Here is a 25,861-nt window from a genome sequence, read left to right on the forward strand (position 1 = left end):
TACTTGATACCTTAATTTCCCTCTGGGGTCAATAATAAAGGATACTCTACTCTAAATCAGAAATGGTTGCCCTTACTGTCACGTCTCTCTACTAAGCTACAGGCTATACTATAGTCTTCAATTTGCCCAAAGGGGCCATCAGCAAAAATCCTGTGGCCTGACAAAAAAGCCCAAGTCAAACAGTGCAGCAAATACAGCCATGTTGGACAGCAGCTGAGTAAACACAGTGAATGTTATCATGCCACTAATTGCCGCTCTGCTCTTAAGTCAAGTGCATCTCTACTCTCTCACTCAGATGGGCCATTGTAAATGGCACTGAGAGCCTAGAGAGGGATGGGGAGGGATGAAGCGAAGCACACATTCCATAGTGCTGTGCGTATAATACCTAGCATACAGTCCACAACAATACAATACAACGTGTACTGTGTATATTCATATATTTATCGACCTATGGCGATGCAATCTAAGGCTGATGTGTGTCCCCATACTGTGACACACCTGCGATCCACCATCTCCATAATCTTGTTTTTGTTTTTTTAGGGTTGGCTTTTTTTGCATTTGGTGCATTTGGTTTGGTTGGCTGGTGTCAATTTAGAGCACTGATTTAGAGCCCTGGCATACTCAAATGAAATGTCATCATTTTTACTTAATTCTAACACTGCCGATGGTTGATCTAGGCTTTTACACGCAGAAGATTATCAAAACAAAGCTATACAAAAAAATTAACGTGCAATGGAGACGATTGCGGATGAATTGTTTTAACATCCGTTGATAACCTAACAATTCCTCCAACTTTTATGATTCTCGCCGATGACATGACCAAATGAGGAACCATGATTCCGGAGCATTTCAAAGCAATGGAATCTGAAGACAATGTTGTGGTTACCTGTCCGAGGTTTGTCAGGTACGGATTTCAACGGTCCGATTAGTTTCTGATGAAAAACTTTGCGCACTTCATCGCAGTTTGGAGGGCTTTCCAGGCTGAGGTACATCAAGGTGGCAAATAACAGGCAAAACGGCAGCAGATGTTGTCCCATCTTGGAAGAGAGTGTTCCGATCAAAATTCGTGTCCAGTCCCTTTAGCTTAAGTCCCACAGTCCTTTGAATAGTTCCGATGTTGGGTTAAGATAGCAACACAGGCAATTGAATTTGTACTAGAAGATGACAAATCTACCACAGTATCGCAGCCCTCAGTTATTGTGTGGAAGTCACACCGGTGCTTACTAGCAAGTTGCGAGAAGTTGCTGTCGCACGGGCAGCAGCAGACAGCATGCTGGACTCATACTTGGCAATGGTTGGGAGCTGTCAATGGAAAATGGGCGGCATCGGTAGTTTTGACAAGAGGGGTGTGTTGGCGCGCGCAACCCTCCTACGGTAAGCAGAGCCATCATGTGGAGGGATTTGTTGAAGACTGGCATAAACCCGAGCATTGGAGTTTAATGGTAAATCACATCGCAGTTCGTGTCCTGACAGTTTCCCCCAAACACATGCATTTCCCTATCGGTTTGCAGGGCGCGTGCGAGAACGGCAGAACGGGACGCTCCAATCGGCATGTGATTTGAAATGCACGAAGAGCCACCTGTTGGGAAAATGTGGACATTGCAATCGTATGAAAGTTGCAGTTTCTAATTCGATTTCGCACAATTGTGCAAAACACTGCCCACTGGGCAAAAAGACGTCCAAACAACGTCTTTTCCAGGTCATTGTTGGACGTCCCAGCAGGGTACCAGAATGTAACGCCAGATGACGTCTTTTTTTTGCGTTATTATGACGTCAGGTATGAACGTCATCAGGACCTCCAGATAAGGGCAAATTCTAGTCCATATTAGGTCATTAGGGATGTCTTAACGTCTTTTTCGAAATTGGAATGAACCTCTCCCCCTCCTTACCTCAGTACCATTAAATTTATTCCATCCAAAACTCCATTTGCTAAAACGAGATAACCTAACATAGCCTCATAACAAAAGCCTAACAACCTAACAAACAGGTCAATTCTTACCCACAGACTCGTTGAATTAAGATGGCAGATTTTCAAAGCAAAAAAGTTAAACTACACAGCTCAACACCAAGCAATGGTGGTATTTTGAGAAAATTAAGGGTAAAGGGTTCTTGAAAAGCAAGACAGTTGAGATTCGAACAAATCCCATCTTAAGACAAATGGTACACACAGTCTCACCTATGCCAGACTTTGTGCACAATCTTTAAAAAGTCCTTTGATGCTCCATGTATGCAACACAATGCAAAATAGCATTTCTTGTTAATTGTATCGACTGCTTCAGAACTGAAGTAACCTCATCACTGCCTCCCATTCAGATCACTCAAATGTTCTAATCTGTTGCTAAAATAAATAAAATGTCTTATAGCAAATGGGACATCACTCTTTGTGGACGTCTTTTTGACTTTAAATTAACTCTGTGAGTTGTCATTCAAACATTTAAGTGACAGCATTAAAAACCTTGAAACTTCTAGTTTTCAAAATATACAGACAATTATCACATGGAAAGTGACAGGGGGGGGTTTACTTTTATTTAGCAAACACTTTTGTTTACAAGGTTAAATCTTCAAAAGTCTTGACTACATACCTCTGCAACGTTTTTTTTTTGTAGAGTTGTGTTTACATTCAATAAAAAAAAAAATTGTATTACATTAACTTTACTGTCATATTATTTTCAGAAGAGGGGGAGATAACAAATGTGATCTTTTTCAAGAATAATTAACACCACTGCGAATTTCATGAAGTATTGATGATTATGACTCGTACACTATCATCTCTTAACAACATTACCGGTGTATTACAAAACCCAAAAGTCTTGAAATTCGAAGTAGTGTTAAATACTCTTGAAAACTTTCTTATGAAATACTGTAGGATCCAACATATTGGAAGAAAAGACATTGTACCTTGGGTTAAGAGACAGTTCATCTGAATGAAAACTCTGCATTACATCAATGGGTCTTACATCTGCCACATCATATCATTTCACAATCGTCCAGTTTTACAACATATATTTTTTAAAAATATGATGGTAACACTTTATTTTAACATTACATAGCTTAGCACTAATACATACAATGTTAACCCATTGATGCCTAAAGCACTTGCAGAAAAGGGTGCTGATGCCATACAAAACTCCAGGCGCCAGGGCCAATGTTGCACAACCCAACATCCAGCATCAATGGGTTAATGCCTGTATAAGTAACTTGTAAGGCATGTACTAAGCGAAATCAAACATTTGTTAGGTCCTTACTGAAGTTATATTAGGTGATAAATCCCAAATTGTGCATGAACAAGGCATTTGCGAATACATGCCTAACGTATGTTTGATTTTGCTTAGTGCATGCCTTACAAGTTACTTATACAGCATACAGGCATTAACACTATGTATTAGAGCTAATAGATGTAATGATAAAATAAAGTGTTGCCAAAATGATAATCAAAATAATTCTGCTGGGAAGCTTTGAGAGAAGTTGTAGTGCCTTTGTTCGTTTGTTGGTTGAGATGGGAACGTCATAAACATATTCAAAGAAGGTGAAAACAGAGCTGAGCTGTGCTGGATATAACAAGTTGCAGACCCAGTAAAGCTTGAACAGCTTGTCAATTGTGCAAGTCAGGCCGTCTGCAACGGGAATGGTCACACGGTCATTCCTGGCGGTTATGACAGACTCTTCAGGTTCCCAATGCAGACCACTAGTGGTTGGGTTGTGGATTCCATCTCAGTGTCAGTAGTGCAGTGAAGAGGGATGTGAAGTTGGTTCCAGACTGAGAAGAAGTAGAAGAGGAGGAAGAAGAAGAAGGGGGAGAGAGAGAGAGAGACACATCATCAATAATACTTAATAGCAAGTTTTACTTAACTGATTGAAAGGTATGAAGCATACCAGTCAAACTAAGTATACAGGCATGAAAACGGGTCAGGGGTGAAAAAGGTGAGAAAGGTGCGGCGTGGCGCGGTGGCACGGAGCGGCGCGTGTGTTGCAGCGGTGCGCGCGAATGTGTGGTGTGCAGTGGCATTTTTGGGGGATAGTGTTGAGTCATACTAGGGGGGTCTGGGGGCATGGTCTCCCATGGGAGAAAATTTAGCTAAAACCGTCTTTAAATGATGAATTTTGAGCATACTGTAGCGACCCAGGGACAGTGAACATAAGAACTGTCAACCATCTTCGTTACTTCATGACTGTCATGCTGACGCAAGAAATTTAAGCGGTTAAATAAGTTGTTAAAAGGTCACTAATCATTGTGTCANAGTGAAATTTCTGTAATGCTTTCCTATGAAAATGTATAATCAAAAATCTGCAAAAACTGTGAGGTGTGTATTCACTTTCGTGATATACTGTATATGAAATTCATTTTGCAATGCGGTATACGTATGAACTTATACAGTATAATATCAGGAAGGAGCCAAGACTGACTTGCACCAACACAGACCCACACGCAAACACACCCAAACGCAAACACACACACACACACACACATTCCTACCAAAGATGTCAGCGATGCAGAGTCCTAGCTGGCCAATAGTGTGTGAGGTGTTAAGTTCCGCCTCTCCGTGCAGCAGCAGCAGGTTGGAGGGCGGGACCTTTAGCTTGACTGACAGGTCTTCCACTGCATGCTTCAGAAGCTCTGTCTGCAACACACATACACATAAATATTACTGACACACACATCAGCTGTATAGGGTTATCTACTTTCCATGGCTTCCCCCAACTATAAAACAGAATTATAATACTTCCTGTAAAAAGTCTTTGACTAGGCAAAGCGCTATACAAAACAGATGTACTGCTGTGTGTGTGTTTGTGTGTACCTGTGCTAGTTGTATTTGGTGTATGTCTGGTCTGTGGCGTATCTTTAAGTTTACCAGTCGTGCCGGTGTGTTCTGCTGATGCTGCTGCAAGCGTTTTCATTGGCTGGTTTTCCTGCGAGGGCGTGGACTGCATACGATGGCGATGTCGGCATCGTCAGACTCCTCTCCTTCATCCTCCTCCTTTAATTGGCTAGCTGCCGCAGCAATCCCGGCCCCTCTGGTGATGGACGCAGCAGGGAGCCAAGCGCATCCAGCCTCATGTTAATCTCCCTGTCACACGCACACACACAATGTAAGGAAAGTTGACAAGTCACTGTAGAGAAAGTGTCAGTGCGTGGCATGCACACAAGTGTGTGTGTGTTGTGTACTCACGTTAGTTTGCGGTTGGGCCGCCGCCGTGCCTTGAGTGGTGTGGAGGGGGAGGGGGGCGGAACGCCTCAGCACAGTCCTAACACCAACACATACACACACAAGGATGCATTAACACACATCAACATGATGGATATGGTAAGCATACAGCAATAAATTGGAAAAATATTGTAGGGGCTACTATGTTGACTCATGGTCTGTGTGTGTGTGTGTGTGTGTGTGTGTGTGTGTGTGTGTGTGTGTGTGTGTGTGTGTGTGTGTGTGTGTGTGTGTGTGTGTACACTCACATTGTGCTTTGCATGGGTTTGGTCACCTGGTCCGAGTCATCTGAGAGTTCGGTACACTGCTTCCCTCACCATCGCTGTCGCTGTCAGAAATCTGTCAAACACACAATATACAGTCTCAAGTTTGCCGTCCGTGTTAGCTGTAACTCATCCAAATACTGCTACTTTATACAGCAGGCACATATTTACTGACCAAGTTGCTCTCTATGACAAAAGTGCTATGGGCTACAGTGACAGGTAAACAAGAAACAACAGGTTAACAACACTTGGCGCTAATTAGTTCTCTACAACTACAAACCGCTGCTGTTCCCTTCCGTTTGGGATCCATATCACCAAACTATAGTTCTCTTGAACTTAACGGCATTGTTATAAGAATATGGCTATGACAGCCTTAAATAGCAGGTTAAAATATGGTCATTGACATTTTGGTGACAAGGTCATAACTCTGTATCGCAATGAGGTCCTAACAGAGGCTCTGCATGAAAGTGTTTTTAAAGATTAAAAGAAGTTTTTAAAAGTAACTATCCTTTGAAAAATACCTGCACAAAATCAACCAGAAAAGACATCTCAGATTTTACACTGCAGCGGCTTCGGAGTCAGAAGATGTGTGAGAACTGTGTAGCACTTTTCATCTGAAAATGAGAGCAGAAAATTGTACAGCAGTACTTAAATTTCACATTTACCAAAGTCTCTGTGTTATTATAACACTATCACAGTAACATATTTATCACAATTGCATACAATACAACAATAAAAAAAATATCTAAAAAAACTAATGAAAGGAGGCAGAGGGCCTGTAAGTGGATGGCAATTAGACACATGATCACATAGACAATATGATACACACACACACACTTACCATCAGTCTGATCATCCAACTGTTCAATCAGAGTAGGAGCTTGGACAGATGTGGCCACAAGACCTGGGCCCTGACGAAGAGAGAAGAGAGAGAGAGGGGGAGAGCACGTTAGTTCCCAGTGCATTGAAGGTACTTTTAAAATCCCGTCGCCATAACTGGTGTTGATACCTTGGTAGTCGCCACACTTCACACGCAGCTGTTCTACTCTGCCACATAAAACTCAAACTTTGAATCTTCTTTTCAAACGTCATGGTATCGTCACCAATTACCATTGCCTACAAAATCTCGTGCGTGGCAGTTTTATCCCTCGAACAGCGTACATCTGGCACGTCGCACCCTCCATCTGAAACAACTGCCGGTATTTTCCCAACACACCGTCATACGAGGTCTACCGAGACAAAACACGACAGCGTTGACCAGTTGCCCAGATCTACCATATTCAACTACATACTGAAACAGTGAAAACCACGACACTTACATGGAACTACGGTTCAAAGCTTGTCTATTGACTGGCCACAACAACAACCAAGCCGACATAATGTGATTCGGAAATTCGTTTCTATCACCTTTCATCGAGCCAACACAAAACAGTGGGATACTGCTTGCTTTTACTGGTGCTATTCTTTATCATGTACGAGGGTGGCGGATGGTCTGATTTCCATGATTTGACGCAGAACTGCTGACGTTTGAAGCGCTGAAGTTTAAAATCGCCTCTATGCTAGCTAGCCCTTGCCTTGCCCCCTCCGATACCTGTTACTACTAGCAGCATCCACTATTGCCCCACTACCAGTACTAGCTCTACGTCAATCCATCCGTGGTGTTTCAGTATCCTTGCACAAATCCTGTCAGACTTTCTTTCTTTTATGTTCAGAAAATAGCTTTCAAACTTCACATCAGTAAAGTGCCGCCTGATTTATTCCACACCAGCTAATTATCAGTTACCATATTAGCAACCAATGTTAGCAAACCATCCAATATCACATTTCAAACCTTTAATTTTCCAACACAACACGTTTTAACCATTAAGTTAGTCCACATGTGAATTAAAAGAAAATAAATATAATTTATAGTGCAAGCGTTAAAGATCAATAGCTAACTGAGTATCAATAACTAGCTAAATCTGTAGGCTAGCTTAATGTTCACAGAATCACTGAGGCTGTTCCAATGTTCGTACAGCAAAACTTGTGAAGCAGGGTTTGATTTTAACCATACATTAACGGTAACACACGTAATTGTTACGAAATTATACCAATAAAGTGAATTACTTACGCCAGCCTCTCTCGGTGTCTGAAGTCAAGTCGCCGCATCTTGCATTTCCAACGGTAGAAAAGGCGGGCGGAAGTCTGCTTTCAAATGTCCACAGTCACGCGATTGGACAGCCAAACGGCCGTTAGTTTCTCACTTGTTGTAGCACGACCCAGAAATGAATCTCTTAACTTCAGGTTTCACACATTCTGTGAAATCTTACACAAAAATGACACATAATCTGTCAATGCTGTCTACACATCCCAATGTGTTATTTTTTTTGACACATCTGTTTAGGCAGTCCCCATTGGGTAAATGATTAACTATATTCAGACGTCTAATGGACCTCATAGTTTGACGTCAAAATAGTATACCTATTTTGCACGTCATTTTTGGGTACAGAACTGGTCTTAGACGGACGGACGCGATATGGACAAGATATGAACGTCTATGTGACGTTCTATGTTTAGTGGGTGCAGTGTCAATTTTAACCCAGGTTATTCCAGTAGGCTACAGTAATCCTTCCAGGGTGTTAATCTTTCACTGCATTTACAACGCCGTAGACAATATAGGCTACGGTTTGATGCTGCAGCATACCTTTATTTTCTTCCCCTGATTGGTTTACTTATATTTGGCCCAACGTGTACACACAATGGGCAATGGGGGTCTTTCAGGGTGGTTACTTATTCCACTTAACAAAATGTAGACAATAAACGTCGGCTCTTGAGTGCAATTGCTTTACTTGACTTACAAGCTTAGCTTTCGGTCCAAGACCGTTATCAGGCAGCTGATGAGGCAGACATGCCTGATAAAAGGTGTAGGACCAGAAGCTTGCAAGTCAAGTAAAGCTTAGCACAAAAACGACCAAAGTGTGAGGATTATCTATTTTTTTTGTACAGAAACTTTAAATGTATCCTGCACTTTTTTTTTAACAGATTAATTTCCTTTCGTTAATTCGTGCCACCGTCTCTAGGGCTAAGACGAGGAGACTTATTTCATGTGCACATGCAAAATTAGGTAAACTAAAGATTATATGCCTTAACATTTACCTCTATGATCAACCTGTTCATGTACAAAAACTTTATAATGCGTCTAAAATAAATTCCAAGGATCACTTATTATGCCACACAATTACTTGACGATATTGGTTTACAAAATATCCATTGATGGCTATAGGACCACCCTACGAAACAAGCATGCAGCTTCAGGGACAACAAGCAAGGCACCTCTTCATGCGACTGGGAGTGAACGCTTGCAAAGCACGACATAATTATGCACTTATTGAAAATAGAAACTTCACAAAATATGTGCCGAGGCGAGCTCCGAGTCCATTACCAATAGTTTTCCACATCCAAGTCATTTTTGGCGCGTCTTTCGGCCAATGAACATGTAAATCGATTTTTTTTCCCCGCGCCAATGGTGTTTAATTAAAAACTATTCTTTCGACACCAAGCAATTAGAAACTGCAGAAATGGATGTTACACCTGCACACGCAAACAGCACACGTAAGAGGGGGGAAACAATACAGAAAACATGTTCAGCATTTTCGTAACTTTATTTATAGAATAAGCATCATTGACACATACTCTTCCACAAAACTGAGCACATTGTCCCTTCAATAGAATTATAAAAACAGTTGTGAAATTGGCTATACAAATAACGAGGACAAATATTTCACATTTTGGCTACTGACCATTTAAACAAACTTCCCTTACCAACGAACAAAAACAAACAAATAAACGAAAACCATCAATAAATGTTATGCAACATCATGGGGCCACACTAATGAACTGGAGAATGAGATTTTCATTCATTTCATTTTCTATGATAGAAACGAAGTGTTACATATACATTTTTTTTTTAAAGAGGGGCACAATCTCCTCAATCCTCAACAGGCCGGGACAAGTGCAATACCTTTCCAATGCACAGCATTGCTACCTATCCCAACCTGTGCAGAAAGGGACCACACACAATTAAAAAAAAAAAAAAGTGGTTTTCCAAGTCAATTTGCCACCACTGTCAGTTTTGCATGGATTTGCACAGCATCCATCAGGTAAAGCTGAATGCAAACCAGCAAAACTAGCAGTGTCCAGCCACAGGTCATGGAGGACGGGGAGGAGTGGGTCTGTCCAGTCCAACATGGTCATTTAGATGCCCATAGCTAGAAGTACTTTAAGTGCTCACACTGCAGTAGAAGACTTGAACACTACCTGCACTATAAGCACTTTAGCACTGCTGAACACTTTTTCTCACTGAACACATCACTACGAGACAGGTTGCATGCATTGAGTGAATACTAGGGGATACTGGTCATAGAAATGTTATTAGGATGTCATGGTAACATTTATTCTCAATCCAAGTCAATGATCACATTAATGATTAATACCTGAAAAACAATTTGAAAAAGGGGCAGAACAAAGCAGGCCACCATCAGTTTTGCATAGATTTGCACAACTCATGTTTTCTTGTAGTGCAACTATGCAAAACTAGCAGAGAACTGCAATAAATTAAATAAGTTACCATGAAAAAGACCACAACATCATCTTCAACTTAACCTTTTGAGCCGCCGTATATAACAGGCCCTCATGCCAGAAGGAGCACTTAGGGCAGTAGGTGCTAGTCTACTCCACTATCTGCACTAGATGCACCTTAGCACAAAGTTGTTATTTTTTACAAGTCGCCACCACAACAAGCACCTCAGCAGCAGCAGCATTCAACAAGCGTTCGCCAGGGTATTGCTAGAAGTGCCTCCACTGCAGTAGGCATTGCATAGTTACTACCTGCACTGTAAGCACTTTGGCAATACTTTGACTGCAAATTTTGCTGCGATGTTTCTGGAAAAGAAAGGGCTTCATCCCAGGGACAAATGGAGCAAACTGAGAACGCAACAGCGTGGTTGGTAGCCTACACTGCTCACCGTCCGGCAGGGTATCAAGGAAGTCCTGAAAAATACAAGCAAAGGGGAAAAAAAACACAATTACAAAATGTTTTAACAAGCAACACCAGAACATTCACTCAATATCACAGTACTTTTGAGACAGCTTTGAACCATACATGTGTTTAGGCCAGCCCTGTGAAACAACCTCATGGAACGGCACATGCCACAGTGGGATTCAGTTTGCAAATAGCGCCGCATTAAGTGCACTGATATACAAAATCTAACACGACATGTATAATCAGGCAATTGTGCAAGTAATCACATGAAAACCAAACAGCGAATGGCACTTTTATTGCTACAGGAAGACGAAAACATGAATGAATTGCGCAGCTTGCGGCCCGCGTTGTCGGGTGAATACCACGCGTGCGTACAGCGAAGCATCAGCGCTCACCCCTCCCCCACGGCTTGCACTAACATGGCGCCGCTGAGTCCGCAAGCCTAAATAATTTTGCAGTGCATCATACTTAAATAAGGCTTCGTCGACTAGAATCAAGTGTCTGTAGGACGTGTTGACTTGGTGGGAACCATTTCAAAGCGATAACAGAAGCGAACGCAAGATGACCATTCGTGTCTTCGGAAACGGCTCGCGCCTTGCCTAGCAGTAGCCAGCATTGGTTGCCCTGACGTGAGCTAGCTGGCTAACATAGCATTATTGAAGCATGCCAACTTCGGAAAACTAAATAAAGTGCAATGTGGCGCAAAACGTAATACTTCCAACACATCAAAGTAACTAGCTACTAATATAATGACCTTCAGAGTGTGTGCCGCAAACACACAGGGTTGGTAGCTGGGCATCTAACGTTAGTCAACATGGCATAACACCTCCAGCCCCCATTAAAACCAGGCTAACAAGCGTCGTAGCTAGGCAGCTAACTAGCCATAACTAGCTTTCTGACCGGTGAGCAGATCTCTTTGCATGTTCCAAACAAATGTCTGTTTATTTTGGTCGATTTATGGTAGATTTCTGATTCTTTGTCTGCGTTAAGAAACTATGATAAAGTGCCCCATACGTGGATAAAGCGCGTTTTAACCTCAGTGCCTGACCACAGGCTAGCATGCTTTGTAGCTAACTGGTGAGCGCGCGGCCTACAGCTGCCCCATGTGCTACTGCTTTGTTCTAGAGGCACTTTAACTCACACGCCACTGCACATTGAACAGATGAAGATAACATTTAGATTGCGGCACTAAAATACATTTCCGTCTCATCCAGCTACAAACACCCATGGCCATTCGCACACAAGTCACAAGTAGCCATCACGAAAACTAAGTTCACGAGGGCACTGCAGCGAACCCAGCAGCAGCATGCTTTTCAAATCTCCCTCATTCTCACAACTATGGAGGAGGAGAGGGATACCATGCGCCTCACACTACATTGTTTTTAATCGCTGATCAAATTATTCCCAAAAGAGTCGAAGCAAAAATCCAAACTCCGGACAATCCAAAGAAGTGTACGAAGGGAAGGTGACTCCGATGCAAGTCCATCGTAGTGGAAAAAAATCACAACAGGTTCCTTGTCAATAACGCACAGTAAGACACTCACCAGTGAAATCCACCATCTTCACTCACTTGCACACTTACCGTTTACTGTCACCGTTATAGGCAAATGTGCGAAAAGTACGCCGTAAACTTTTAATTTCAGACTAATCTCAACCAGAAGATAGAGAGGAAATCCAAGCGAGCGTGAAATGCGTCCCAGCCACACTTTGTAAATCATAGTAAATTGCGAAAGTGGCGCGAATACAACCTGCCTATAACCATGTGGGTGAATGAAGGGCGGCTCCCGTTGAACGTAAATATCTACAACCCCCAACTCCTTCATTAGCATAAATAAACTACTTCCGATTTTTACCCTCCACCAATCCTAAAAAAGAGTTGGAGGAAAGGGGGGAAATAGTTCATAACATGATTGCAATTTCTTCACCGAAGCTGAGTTTTGTCCTCACCTAGATTTTTTTTTCTTGATCCTAATTTTTAAAACAATAAGTGCGGTGAAAACGTGTGCTTGCTTTTAAGTAAGCTTTTTGCTGGTTGCACTATGAAAACATTTTCTTTCTTCACGAGGAGTAAGGCTATGATTTTTTTTAAATTATTATTATTATTATTATTATTATTATTATTCATTCAATTATATTCTAGGCTTATGTGTGGAAAAGTTGGTTTGTTTGTTTGTTTGTTTGGGTTTTTTTTTTTAAGTTTTATATGCTATCTTGTGTTTAAGGTTTGCATTATTTTGTCATAGGCCCCCTATGATTAAATCATAAAATGGTAGGAATTCAACTTAAAAAAAAAAAAAAGATGCCTTTTATCATCTTTACCGTAAACATCATAGGCCTATGATTTTAATAAACTAGTACCGCAAGCCTACTACCAGTGAGCAATTGTTGACTTATCATATAGGATTTCTCATCAGGCAAACTTGCCATGTTGCAAAAATAGCGATTTAGCCCCAAGATTTCTAACAGTTTTTAACTCTTTTGTGTGCAACATTTTTGTGACCAAATATTGAATAGCTTTTTGCCTACTATAAACAGCAATGTGTGAAACTGACTGAATTCAGTTTCACATCTTTTCACCCTCGTTTTCCCTCTTTTTCTAACTCTTCTAGCCTATTTCCTCTGAGAAGCAACTGTTGGGTTTTTCTGTTCATAGTTTTGTCTTACGCTAGCTTGCTTGATCACTCAGTTGTAACTCCCCAACCCCCCACTCTCCAATAGGGAATCTGGGGGCCAGGGCGACCACATGCAGTGGGGGGAGAGACCCTGGGCCTTACATGGACACAGGGGTCAGATGTGGCTCAAGACTCTTGGTCAACACCCCTAGCTCAGTCTCCTGCGAACAAAGGGAAAGCCTTCCATTATGGGGCGGCTAAGGCAAAAGGAGGGAAACGGGGGTCTCTGAACTTTCAAACTTGTTTTGCAGCAGAGGAAAAAGACCAGCTATTAGCTGATGAAGGCCTAGTGCTTTTGTGGATTATATAGGGTATAATAAAACATGTAAACAGTCTCTAAGCCTACTCTTTTTTTCGAGCCCAAGGCAGTTGGAATGGTCTGTGAGTGAAAAAGTTGTGAAAGTTCCTCAGTCTGGCATGTTGAAAGTTGGAAATGAACTCTGCTATCACAGAACGAAATCATTCAAAACACTCCATGAATCCCTAAAGGTAAATCCATCACCCTGGTGGGTTTCTCTCTCCCTAATTCTAGTGCCGCCTCTGCCTTCTCTCGCGCTGTCTGTCTGTCTAAAATGGCAGCAGCTTGACTCCTCCCACAAGGGAGGCCATGCAGGAGATTTTTTTTGTTCTTTCCAAAAGACCCAGGCAAGGAATTGTCCCTGTTTATGACCTAAGGTCAGCAACACTCACCTCTGCCTACCACAGACTACTCATCTGTGAAATCTCCAATGGGGAGTGTGCAGGCAGTCCAGGCCAAGAGCAACTGGACACACTGCAAAGGAGACCAGGCCGAAGGGGAACACACACACACACAAGCGCACGCACGCACACACACACACACACACACACACACACACACACACACACACACACACACACACACACACACACACACACACACACACACACACAAGGCATAAGGATGGACAGAGGGGACCTCACCAGCTGTTCTGCTTTTTCTTTGAGAGTGCATGCGGCTGTATTGGAGACATGAAGAGCTGAAGAGCTGCTCAATGTGACAGTGTGGAGATTATTTTGGCTTAAGATGAAAAGCAAAACCATGCCCCTTTGTCCCATAATTCATTAACATCAAAAGAGCAGCTTGTTGTGTTGTTTTGTTTGGCAGATTTTTATTGTTGACAAAGCTGTAATTGTGGGCTCATAGCACATCCCATATTGTAAACTTTATGTAACTTTATGTAAACTTCATATTTCCAAATGACACTCTGTGAAGTTTTAACCACAGTCTTTGTTTAACCAACAGTGAAGTGAACATTACCCAGCTTCACTAATATGTCATGAAATAGAAAACGATTTTTAAATCACTGAGTTCAATTATCTAAACTTACAAAAAAATCGACAAAAGTGAAGCATTTTCATTTTCCTTTTTTTTTTTTTAGAAAAGATACATGTTTGTTTTAGCACTCATACGGAAAGCAAACCTTATTTCCTGTGTCCGACCTTGAGTGGTGGTGTTAGACTGGCATGACCTTGCTGTTTCTCTCAGACAGGACAGACATGGGGTTCATTCCAATGTGTGACCTTTCGTCCTCCCTTGCTCACTTGCCTGCTTGTGACCTCATGATGATGTCACTGACAACAGAAAATGAATTCAATATCTTGCAAAAGCACAATTGTAATGACATTTTCTTATTTGCAATTGGGATGGCGAATGGAGAATAGTCCCCCAAAAGTTGTTGTGGCTAGGCTGTCAGCGGGGACACTTTATTGTTTTCTTCATGGAGGCTGGGCCAGGAGGCGGGACGAGGGCACAAGCACAAGTAGAGGACGGAAGTGTGCATATTGGAATTCACTCCATAATCTTGATGGTGATGGAACAGACTAAATAGCAGACATGGATGGTGACAGGGGATGGACTAAATAGCACACATGGTGTTGATGATGACAGGGGACAGACTAAATAGTGCGACGATGAAGTGCCGCTTAAATGTTCACTTCTGAAATTGTGTAAAAGTGAAAAGGTCTGCCTTGACCAGGATTTTTCTGCTCCCATTTTATTTTTTACGTGACGTTTCGAATGAATATCCAAAAATCCTGCTCGACGCTGACTTTTTCACTTTTATTTTGTCATTTGGTTGTCCTGCACTCTGGTTTTTTGTTTTGTTTTTGGATGTGCAGGCTTTAACCTACTCCTTTCCCTTCTGATAGTGTCACATTTATTTTTACAGTAAAATGGTAGCAATCCCATATGTGAATACATTGAATGCCATGCCACGTTAAGTTATGTATAGCCTACATTTACTCCCCATGCTTTGAAGGCAAATCCATGAAAATATGTTTGTTTGTTTTTTTCTAAATGTCAAAACTAGACACTTAAACGAATATTATGTGATTTGGGAACTCTGTGATGGATTGAACTGCCATAGACTGCCAAACTGCCAAAAACTCCTGTCATCATCTGGACATTCTCCAACGGCTGGGCACCAGCCCAAGAACAATTGTGATAACTGTAATGATCGCCCTGCCTTGATGACATCACGGGTGGCCCTTCACCCTCTTGCCCTTCTCTCACCTTACGGCAGGGGTCGGCAATTAAGTTTGGACACAGGGCAATTTTTTTTCTGAAAATGGCATACCAGACCGCCATGCTTTTCTACTGGGGAAAAAGTTGTTCTATTTTTTCCCCTCTATTACATTGAAAATAAACCTTATTTAACCCATTTTAGGAGAATCTGCATTCAGGCTCTTGGGATTTGAGGTTTTTTTTTTAATTAACAATGGGGGTAGGCCTATGTTAGAGAATGAACATATTCTAATGCAAAATGAGCGCCCTAGCTTTTAATTGCAACTCATTTCATGTTTTTATGTGCTTCGGGGGCTGAGTTATTTAGGTTTTAATAGGCAGAGGGGAACCTTTTCCCAAAAGGGGCTTAGGCTAAAATCGGTTAACACTTAAAATGCATTTAATTTAATTTAATTTCTCATTAATGAGAAAAAGTTAGTACCTAAGAGGCCAGATTCGGGTCACTCTGATCCCACACAGCATCAGACAGCCTTTATATGCAGCAGGAGACTGACCTCACAGATCGGCATCTGAGAAATAAAACATGAGGTTAAAAAATATATATATTTAAAAAATAATATAAAAAATAACCAGCAACATCATCTCGCAGGACACATATAATTGATGGCAATCCAGTTTTGGCCTCTGGGCCACTAATTGCCTTCCTCTGCCTTTGTGTCTGTGATGCTGCAGTCTTTTTAAACACAAGAATACTGTTTGTATGTTACTACTAGTACAGTCAGCTAATAGTTTCCTTCACGCAATAAACACAGAGGACAGCACTTTAACATTGTGTCCAACCGAGTACCTTCAACTTTCTGGGGAATAACGCACAGATGCTTGCCCTAAAAAGGGCGCCGGAATTATGATTGGATTAATACCCTCAGATTTGATTGCCAGCCAGATAAATTGGATTATCTAATGTTTTTGATTCATACTAGGATGTAGTTCAATCAAAACATGTAACTTTTAAAAATTTTGCCATTTCCTTGTCTTAATGGCATGCACGTTTCAGATTTTTCCAGTTGTTTGGGGCTGGCAGCAGCCTATCACCACATCGTATGAGAACATGCGCCGGCCCGGCACAACTGAGGTGACAGTTATCCATCTATCCTTAGTTTGGACATTTCTGTGTGTGTGTGTGTGTGTGTGTGTGTGTGTGTGTGTGTGTGTGTGTGTGTGTGTGTGTGTGTGTGTGTGTGTGTGTGTGTGTGTGTGTGTGTGTGTGTGTGTGTGTGTGTGTGTTTGAGAGAGGGGGGAGGGTGTCGAGCATTATGCACTTAATCTCTGCTGCACTTTAAGTGGGATGGGGGGGGGCTGGGTCAAGCACTGGTGTCACTTACTTGAGAACCTGCTGCTACTAAGTATTTTACCCCAAACACAATTTCTTTGCCTTTTTGACAATGACAATAAATTCTTGAATCTTGAATCTTGATCTTGAGAAAGGCAGTCGGTTTTCAACTTCAAGCGGTGAATGGAGGTGTGTGCCTTGATCTCCCGCTCTTATCGAATTAATGAGATTTTGACCAACAAGTCTGAAATCCCAACACCAGAGGTCGCCCTTGCACACCCTCATCTCAGACACATCGCTCCGAACATTCCCAAGCTGGACCCTGAGACGCCCGGCAAAGGTGTAAAAAGTAAAAGTAAATTTCGAACACGAGCTCATGATATTTCATAGCAGTTACACCATTTACTCCATTGTACTTAATGAGGTCGATAGATTTGATTTGATTTGATCCAACCCATGCAGAGTCAACCGATTGGAAGACAAGTAGGCCTACACAGGTATGAAATATTTTGTAAAGGAATCTTAGAAATTACATTTGTAATACAATTAAGTTATATTCAGGGGACCTACAGAGGGTGCGGTCTGTTGTAAAGGTGGCTGCCTTCAATATAGGGATATACTATGTATATATATAATATATATATTAGAGATGCACCGGATCCTGATTTTTAGGATCCTGCCGGATACCGGATCCACTGCTTAAGATCCTGCCGGATCCGGAACCGGATACCGGATCCTACGAAAGGGTTGAAACACATAGCCTACTCGCACACGTGGGCCATTTTTATCACGTTGGCTCAAACTATTTTGACTGAAAAGCCTCGGCTACCAGATCCTGGATCCTGGAACCGGATCCGAATCCTGTGAAAAACCCTATTATCCTGCCGGATCCGGAACCGGATCTTGGATCCGGTGCATCTTTAATATATATAGAGGTGTGTGCCTTGATCTCCCGCTCTTGAGTGTAATAATGAGATTTTGACCAACAAGTCTGAAATCCCAACACCAGAGGTCGCCCTTGCACACCCTCATAAGACACATCGCTCCGAACATTCCCAATCTGTACCCTGACGGCCAGCAGAGGTGTAAAAAGTAAAAGTGAAAGTGAACTTATGGTGTACATTTTTTTTATTTCTCCTTTGTTTTACTAGGGTAGTCACATTGAGGCAGTTGCCTCTTTTCCAAGTGGGCCCTAGCCAAGAGAGCGGCAAAGACGCAGAAGACACCCTCACCATCGCCTCATCGCCTCAGCCACCACCTCCTGCACATGGTCTATCCCAACTCACAGAAAGTCTTTTTGCACAATTACCTTTTTTACATTTTTTACATTTATTACATATTTACATTTTTTATCTTTATACTATTTTTATTTTTTATTTTCCCCTCCCTGACTATTCCTGTGTTATTTGTGTCTGAAATGTCCATGTGGGCATTTATGTATTTGTGTATTTATGTAAGCTACTGGATACCTGAATTACCCCCTGGGGATCAATAAAGTTACTCTACTCTACTCCTCATCCGAGAACAAGAACTGCAGGACCAACGGCCCCAGCAATGCATTTAGGTTCCTCCACAGCCAGAGCCATCCGCAATCCTCTCCCAGGGGGAATTAAGCTAACCTGACTTGCACCATCTGACTGCTCAATAGCCTATATGTACATGTTAATCCAATCACATCAGGCAGGCATTTTTGATAAGGAGCATCATTTGATAATGTGTTAATTGTGGGGAATTCCCAGATGGTATCCTGATTACGAAGATGAGAAACATACGCCTCCCAGCTGGCGAAAGTCAGGTTTAAGGTGACTTATAGGCCTACAGAGAACATTTTAAGACACACACACACACACAGCAGGCATTAAGACAGGCAAAAAAAAAACACTGAACAAACATCGGCCCTATCCTTGAAGTTGGGATAGACAAAAATATTAACATGACCTTGAAGCAATGAGTTTCGAGAAGTAATATGTCTATGATGTAGTGTTAGAAGTTAAAAGAAAAAGACATAATTAATAATAGTCCAAAAAGTGCACATGGTGCAAAAAAGACAAAGGTCCAAAGAGACAAGAAACATGTTGAGAATAATGATCAGAGTAGAAAAAGTATTGTTAAAAAGCACAGTCCTGAGACCTATTGTACAACCCAGAAAAGAAAGAGCTTAGAAATTCTATAAATAATTGTACTTGTGATTTTTTAAAGACTGCTATGATTATTATTAAATTATTTTGAATTAATTTCAAATGCAATGTTACTGTAATACCATCGGGATCTGTGTAACAGTATAAATTCTATTTAAACTGCCATCTAGTGGCCCAATGGAGGTACAATAAAAACTCCAATTTGGCGGCAACAGGTTTAATATCTTTCATGATGCAAATGATGATAATTTTTAAAATTCATAATGAAAAATTAACAAAGACAAGAGTCTAATAATAATAATAATAATAATAACATCAGTTTTTATTTGTTTATGTATTTATTATTATTATTATTATTATTGTTATTATTATTATTATTATTATTATTATTATTATTATTTCCGTGCGTACTTGATTTGCATTTTGTACAGGCAGTGTTTCAGTGCTACATGCATTCCTTTTTTGCAATCTATTTTATTTGGAATGGATTTGACATAATCATTTTGATTCATTTCACTGATTTAAGTCTGATTATAACAGTTCTGTTACATTCTTTTTTTTAAACAATTCAACTGTTACATTGCATTGTGAATGTATGATTGCTCATTATCGTTCATTGATGAATGTTAAAAAAAAAACGTTGAGGCCGTCATTATTGTCACTCTGCATCAAAGATGTTTCAAATAGTAGGCCTAGTACCTGCTGATTCCTGGCATTGTTAATTGCAATTCATCTCCTGATAGGCACATGTTGTTCAGCTTAATTTTCTGTCTGACAGGAAAACCTCATTGACAAACCTTTGCTTTTCAATAGTGAAAATGACCACTCCAGATTTCATGATTTTTGTTTAAGCATTCCAGTCCGGCTGACCTGCACGTCTGTTGCCGTGGTGTGTGGACAAAGAGAATGCCAGGGTCTCCACCAAGTGTGGCGGTGTCGCTACGGTGATCAAAGGACACTCTGGGAAAGCAGAGAGGAGAGAACAACAGAGGCACTCAGGGAGAACTCTCCACAGACCACCCCCCCCTAGTCCAACATACAACATCCCTTTAAAATAGAGAGAACTCTACACAGACCCCCCCCCCTCTATAGCCTACAACATCCCTTTAAAATAGAAAGAACTCTACACAGACACCCCCCCCTCCTCTAGTCCAACATCCCTTTAAAATAGAGAGAACTCTCTACAGACCCCCTTCTTATCAACCTGAGACAAATGCTGTTGAAATTGTGTAACAGAGATGTTATAATAATAGGCCTGTAACCAGGGATCCGTATCTCGAAAGCGTCTTTGCTAACGACGGTAGCAACGTCCTTCGTAAGAGCGAATCAACTCTCTCTCAACAGCAACGCTCACCACTATATCCAAGGAAATAGTAAGGCGGTCTTCAGACGGTTAGCAACGATAAGAATCGAGAAACGGACCCCAGGGCCGGATTAGGACTCCATGGGCCCCTGGGCCAGACAACAAGAAAGGCCCCCCTTCATGGGTGGTGGTAGTTCTTTTTAAGGGTTTCCGGCCAGATGTTAGAGATCCTATGTTGTTGGTGGTGTGGGAGAATGTCCCCCAAGAAATATGGGAAAAGGTGTGATTTTAACACAATATGAAAAAAGAAAATATTGAGGCTTGGCCTTCAGGGCCCCCTTGACTCTTGTACCCCTGGGCCTGTGCCCGGTAGGCCCGTGCAGTAATCCATCCTTGCATGCAACCCACACAGCAGAGGACTCTGATGCGGATATGCTTTCAAGTCAGCACTGTGGTTAAACAAAAACAAAACAAAAAATAGAGAGTCCTCTTTAGACAGTGAATGGTTTCAGGACTTTTTTCCATTGACCGACTGAATAGAGTTTGCAGGTGGGTGCCATTAGAGAAAGGAGAATATATGAGAAAGTGAACTCCCATTGGCTCCTATTGTCACCTCAAGAACGTGCAGTTCCACCAGATGGCGACTGCGGGCAGGTGATGACGGGAACCTGAATGGCGTCTATTCGGTTAAATGCTAAATGTTAAATGCTCATCAACCTCCTGAGGTATGAGATGAAAGCATAAAGATAAAGAAAGCAAAAGAAAATAGAAAATAAAATAGGCCTAAATAATAGATATTATTATTAAAAGTATAAAAGTAATTTGAAAAATGAAACAATACTTAGATATATTTTTATGACAAACAGGCTGAGCATTTTAAAGATTCCTCTTAAGAGAACCGACAGAACTACAAATGGCGCAACATTCAAAGCCAACATCCTTCGAAAGCAGTTGGTTGCTTTGAGGGGAGTATGTTGGGTAAGATTTGTCCCTTTCTGTTTCTCTCTGATACTTTCACTTCCCCTCTTTCTGTGAACTTCTTCATATTGTGTCTATTAGGGCTGTAACGATACACTCAACACACTTTTCGTTTTGTATCACGATTTTTGACCTACGGTTCGATACACCCCACGATTTCTGAAATGTATCTCCACTGAAGTTTGGAAATCATATCAGAAGGTTGTTTTCTGGACTAAATGGGTAATAAAACTTTGAAAGGGTGTATCACGATACTGCCTCCTTGTATCACGATACAATATTGTGACTCTGTGTATCACGATTTCTCGGTTCGATACAATATCGTTACACCTCTAGTGTCTATTATCCCTCTGTCTTGACTAATGTCACTTACAGGACATTACAGGACATGAAGGAAATGATCAGGAAGTGTCACACACATACACACTTGGATTATCAGAACAGTAGCAGTGGTTGTATGCGAGTGTATGTGTTCTCCTTGTATGCTATTCCGTGTGTCTTTGTGTATGTGTGTAAGCATCTGTGTTAGAGTCATGTCACACTTCACCATGAAGTCAGGTTTTTTGGGACTTAGACTTGTACTACTGCTGTTGCCGTTGACCAACTTTTCTTATTCTCACGGTAAGTGTGTGTGTGTGTGTGTGTGTGTGTGTGTGTGTGTGTGTGTGTGTGTGTGTGTGTGTGTGTGTGTGTGTGTGTGTGTGTGTGTGTGTAGAGTGTTTTGTGTGTTCGTCCAAAATGCAGTGATATCCCCCTCTCTCTGCAGGGCTTGAGTCTGTCTGTGATGCTACTAAGAAGGCTAGTGTGTGCTATGGGGCTCTGGGAGGACCTGTGATACTGCAGCTGATGAGGAACACCACAGGATATCGACTGGACGTATGGAATGAAAAAGGCGAGTCTGTTTTTAGGGTTAGTGGGGGAACAGTGAGTCGCTACAGCCGGTTCCCCCAGGGGAGGTGGCAGGTTGTAGCTGGCAACGGGACCCTGATCATCAACCCTGCAAAGAGGAGCGACTCAGGGACATACGCAGTCTGGATCCTTCAGGAGTCCCCATGGAGACCACTGGGAAAACACACAGTCCGGCTGCTGATTGAAGGTAAATCTTAATCTACCATTGCAGAACATTACAGGCATACTCAGGATCATAGTTGAGTCAAGAGAGAGATACTATGTCTAGCTGCTGATTGATTGATTGATTGATTGATTGATTGATTGATTGATTGATTGATTGATTGATTTCCTCTGCAGAACACACTCCCACCTCACACACACACACACGCGCACACACACACACACACACACACACACACACACACACACACACACACACACACACACACACACACACACACACACACACACACACACACACACAGAAACACACAGAAACACACAGAAACACACACACACACCACATGCTTGCATGTTGCTGCCTTAAAGTCAAGTTCATTCAGCACATAAACGTTAACACCATATTATTGTGTATTTTTAAAAAACGCAGATCAATGGTTGTGTTAAGTAGCTGCAGCCCCCTGCTTGAAATCCTAACGCTAAACGTGTTAGTTGGCGTGTAAGATGCTAATGTTTGGTTGGAGTTTCAGGAGCGCCGCTTACCTGCGTTCCCAGGACCAACCCAAGCAGCGTCCTCCCTGGACGGCGAGCTCAGGCCAGAGCTCCCTCCAAGCTTGCTCTCCGACAGAGTTAGTTCAACGATGTGGGGAAAACCCCACATAGAGTATAAAATCCCAAAAGGTTCAGTACACCAAAAACTGTCTACGCCAAGTCATAGTCCAAGCATGCAAGTAGACAATCCGTGAACGCAGGCTAGCTCCAACACTGGCCCAACTGGCTCCAGCATTCGAGTAGCAGGTGCCTGCTCCGCTCACCTGTTCACCTGTTCTGTGCCCCAAGTGATTCTCTTCTGCATCTGACCCCTGACCCTTTATGTAGGCCCAAGGACCCACAAGTCAGGCGGCGCCCCCGTGTGGTATGACCGTGTTAGTGTTGTGTCTATTCCCAATGCATGCACCTAACCTTATCTCATTACAGTGGAGATTTGTAAAGAGGTAGGCCTATGTCTAAGCAATATTGTAATGATGTAATGATGTAATGATTGTTGTATGTGTGTGTGTGTGTGTGTGTGTGTGTGTGTGTGTGTGTGTGTGTGTGTGTGTGTGTGTGTGTGTGTGTGTGTGTGTGTGTGTGTGTGTGTGTGTGTGTGTGTGTGTGTGTGTGTGTGTCAGCCACGTCATTACCAATGACAACCCCTACCCCCACCCCGGCAACTACCTTGGCAACCACCGTGGCAACCAACCCGGCAAATACCCTGGCAACCAACCTGGCAAATACCCTGGCAACCAACCGCCAATCAGGGCCTTCAGATGAGGCTTCCCTCTGCAGTGAGTTGACCTCTCATTACTACCATAGTAACGGCATATCGATAGCACTCTGTGTGTGTGTGTGTGTGTGTGTGTGTGTGTGTGTGTGTGTGTGTGTGTGTGTGTGTGTGTGTGTGTGTGTGTGTGTGTGTGTGTGTGTGAGTGTAGGTATTTCTGCAGTCTTTATCATTGTAATTGTGTGTGTGTGTGTGTGTGTGTGTGTGTGTGTGTGTGTGTGTGTGTGTGTGTGTGTGTGTGTGTGTGTGTGTGTGTGTGTGTGTGTGTGTGTAGGTATTTCTCCAGTCTTCATCAGTGTGTGGTTGGCAGAGATTATTGTGCTCACAGCACTGCTTTGAGCTGTTACCTCCACATGAGACGCAAGAGGACACACACTACAGGTAACAACACACACGCGCGCACACACACACACACACACACACACACACACACACACACACACACACACACACACACACACACACACACACACACACACACACACACAAATACACTATAACAACACTATATTGTATTTGTGCATTTTTCCACATTGTTCAGCATGAAGTGTGTTACAGAAACACAAAACTCTTGTTGAATCATTTTACCCACTAAGTCTGCTTCAGAAAATTCTGTGATAAATAATAACCGCTCACAATAAACAAGTCAAGCTTGCACCACAGAGACATTAGCCACGATAAATAAGTGAAGTGTGTTGCGTGTGTGTGCACCATTATATATGTGCACCATTACCCACCAATAAATTTAACCTGTTTAATCTCTCTGTGACTCCTCCCCCTCAGATGAGAACCAGGAAGTGGAGCTGAGTCCATGAGAACCAGGAAGTGGTGTAGGTGCCCAACGCGTTCCGCCTGCCCGATCCGTTCCCTTATGACTTTCACGTTTTAAATGTTTATTTTGCAGCCCCCAGAACATTAACACAAAGAGAGATGTTATATATTTATATTATACCTTTACTTTATATCGTTGTTTTACATCAAATGCCGTTTGTCGCTGTAAATAACGTGATATTGTGCTCTGAATAGTTTGTTGGTTAGCTGACCAGTTGGTGACCTTATTTAGCGTTTCTGTGACTGTTCTGTATTATTATAATACAGACAGTTTAAAACGCAAACTTCCTCCTGCAAAATAAACACTTAAAACGACAAAGTAAAAAAATAACGGAACAGATCAGGCAATTTCTCTTCCGTATACGTCATATTGCGCATGTGCAGTGTGCAAAGGGAACGGATCGGGCAGGCGGAACCCGTTGGGCACCGACAAGTGGAGCTGAGTCCATGAGAACCAGGAAGTGGAGCTGAGTCCATGAGAACCAGGAAGTGGAGCTGAGTCCATGGGTGCATTCCAATATGCATATACAGTATGCAAACACCTTTTGTTTTCTTGGATTTTATGGTTTTATTACAGTTTCTGCCTACTGTTTAAACACTACAGCCAATCCTTAAACCAAAGCAGCATATTGTTAAGTTGTTGGTAGGCCTACTATAACTTAAACACATGTTGCTTTACCTTAAACAAAGGTCAATCATTACACTCTCATACCAGTTTTGCAAAGCACTTGCTCCTTTACGCAACACACAGACTCAGCTGTCTGCACATCATTTTGTACACAAGACACTTGGTTCAAAAGTTAAATCTCAGAGTGTCATTGTGAAAACACATCTGTTAAAAAAACAAAACACACTGGATGTATGACAAGATTTAGACACAGACAATAAAACATGCTTTCAAAATTAACCATTACTCTGCCAGTTACAAAGTTGTGTTCTTTATATTAGGCCTACATTGCACTTATTTTATTTTGCATTTATTTGTTTTACTTTGATTGCCTCTATGCTGAATTCACACGTTCCTATACCCAAACAACACAACAAATAGCACAAAGGTAGCCTACTAAAGAATATGGAGTATGGTATTGACTGACTCACGTAAACCTAGCCTGATACATGCCACCAAGAGTGCCTGTTTGTTACATAAGTTCTGTATAAAGTTCTGTCTATACGCAATATAGTTTGTTTGTGTGTTTGTTTAATGTTTATAAAATTTTAATACACTTACTTATGAAACTGAAA

At 41.9% G+C, this 25,861-nt stretch overlaps 1 protein-coding gene and 1 long non-coding RNA gene across 2 annotated transcripts in view; both read right to left on the minus strand.

The window, feature by feature from the left end:
• Nucleotides 1-1,573, minus strand: part of gpc5a (glypican 5a) — a 270,035-nt gene extending 268,462 nt beyond the window's left edge. The window contains exon 1 of the mRNA XM_063212295.1: nucleotides 887-1,573. Coding sequence (XP_063068365.1) covers nucleotides 887-1,037 — 151 coding nt within the window. The 5' untranslated portion in view covers nucleotides 1,038-1,573. The remainder of the gene's footprint in view (nucleotides 1-886) is intronic.
• A 519-nt stretch (nucleotides 1,574-2,092) lies between these two features.
• LOC134459835 (uncharacterized) lies at nucleotides 2,093-7,998 on the minus strand. The gene is made up of 8 exons (XR_010036885.1): nucleotides 7,578-7,998; nucleotides 6,309-6,378; nucleotides 5,989-6,081; nucleotides 5,453-5,543; nucleotides 5,169-5,244; nucleotides 4,851-5,066; nucleotides 4,475-4,619; nucleotides 2,093-3,757 (listed from the first exon to the last, which is right to left on the minus strand). It is a non-coding gene; the product is annotated as an uncharacterized LOC134459835 (long non-coding RNA).
• Nucleotides 7,999-25,861: the final 17,863 nt, after the last annotated feature.

The sequence above is a fragment of the Engraulis encrasicolus genome, chromosome 12 (genome assembly GCF_034702125.1).
Source record: "Engraulis encrasicolus isolate BLACKSEA-1 chromosome 12, IST_EnEncr_1.0, whole genome shotgun sequence".
Classification (NCBI taxonomy): Eukaryota; Metazoa; Chordata; class Actinopteri; order Clupeiformes; family Engraulidae; genus Engraulis; species Engraulis encrasicolus.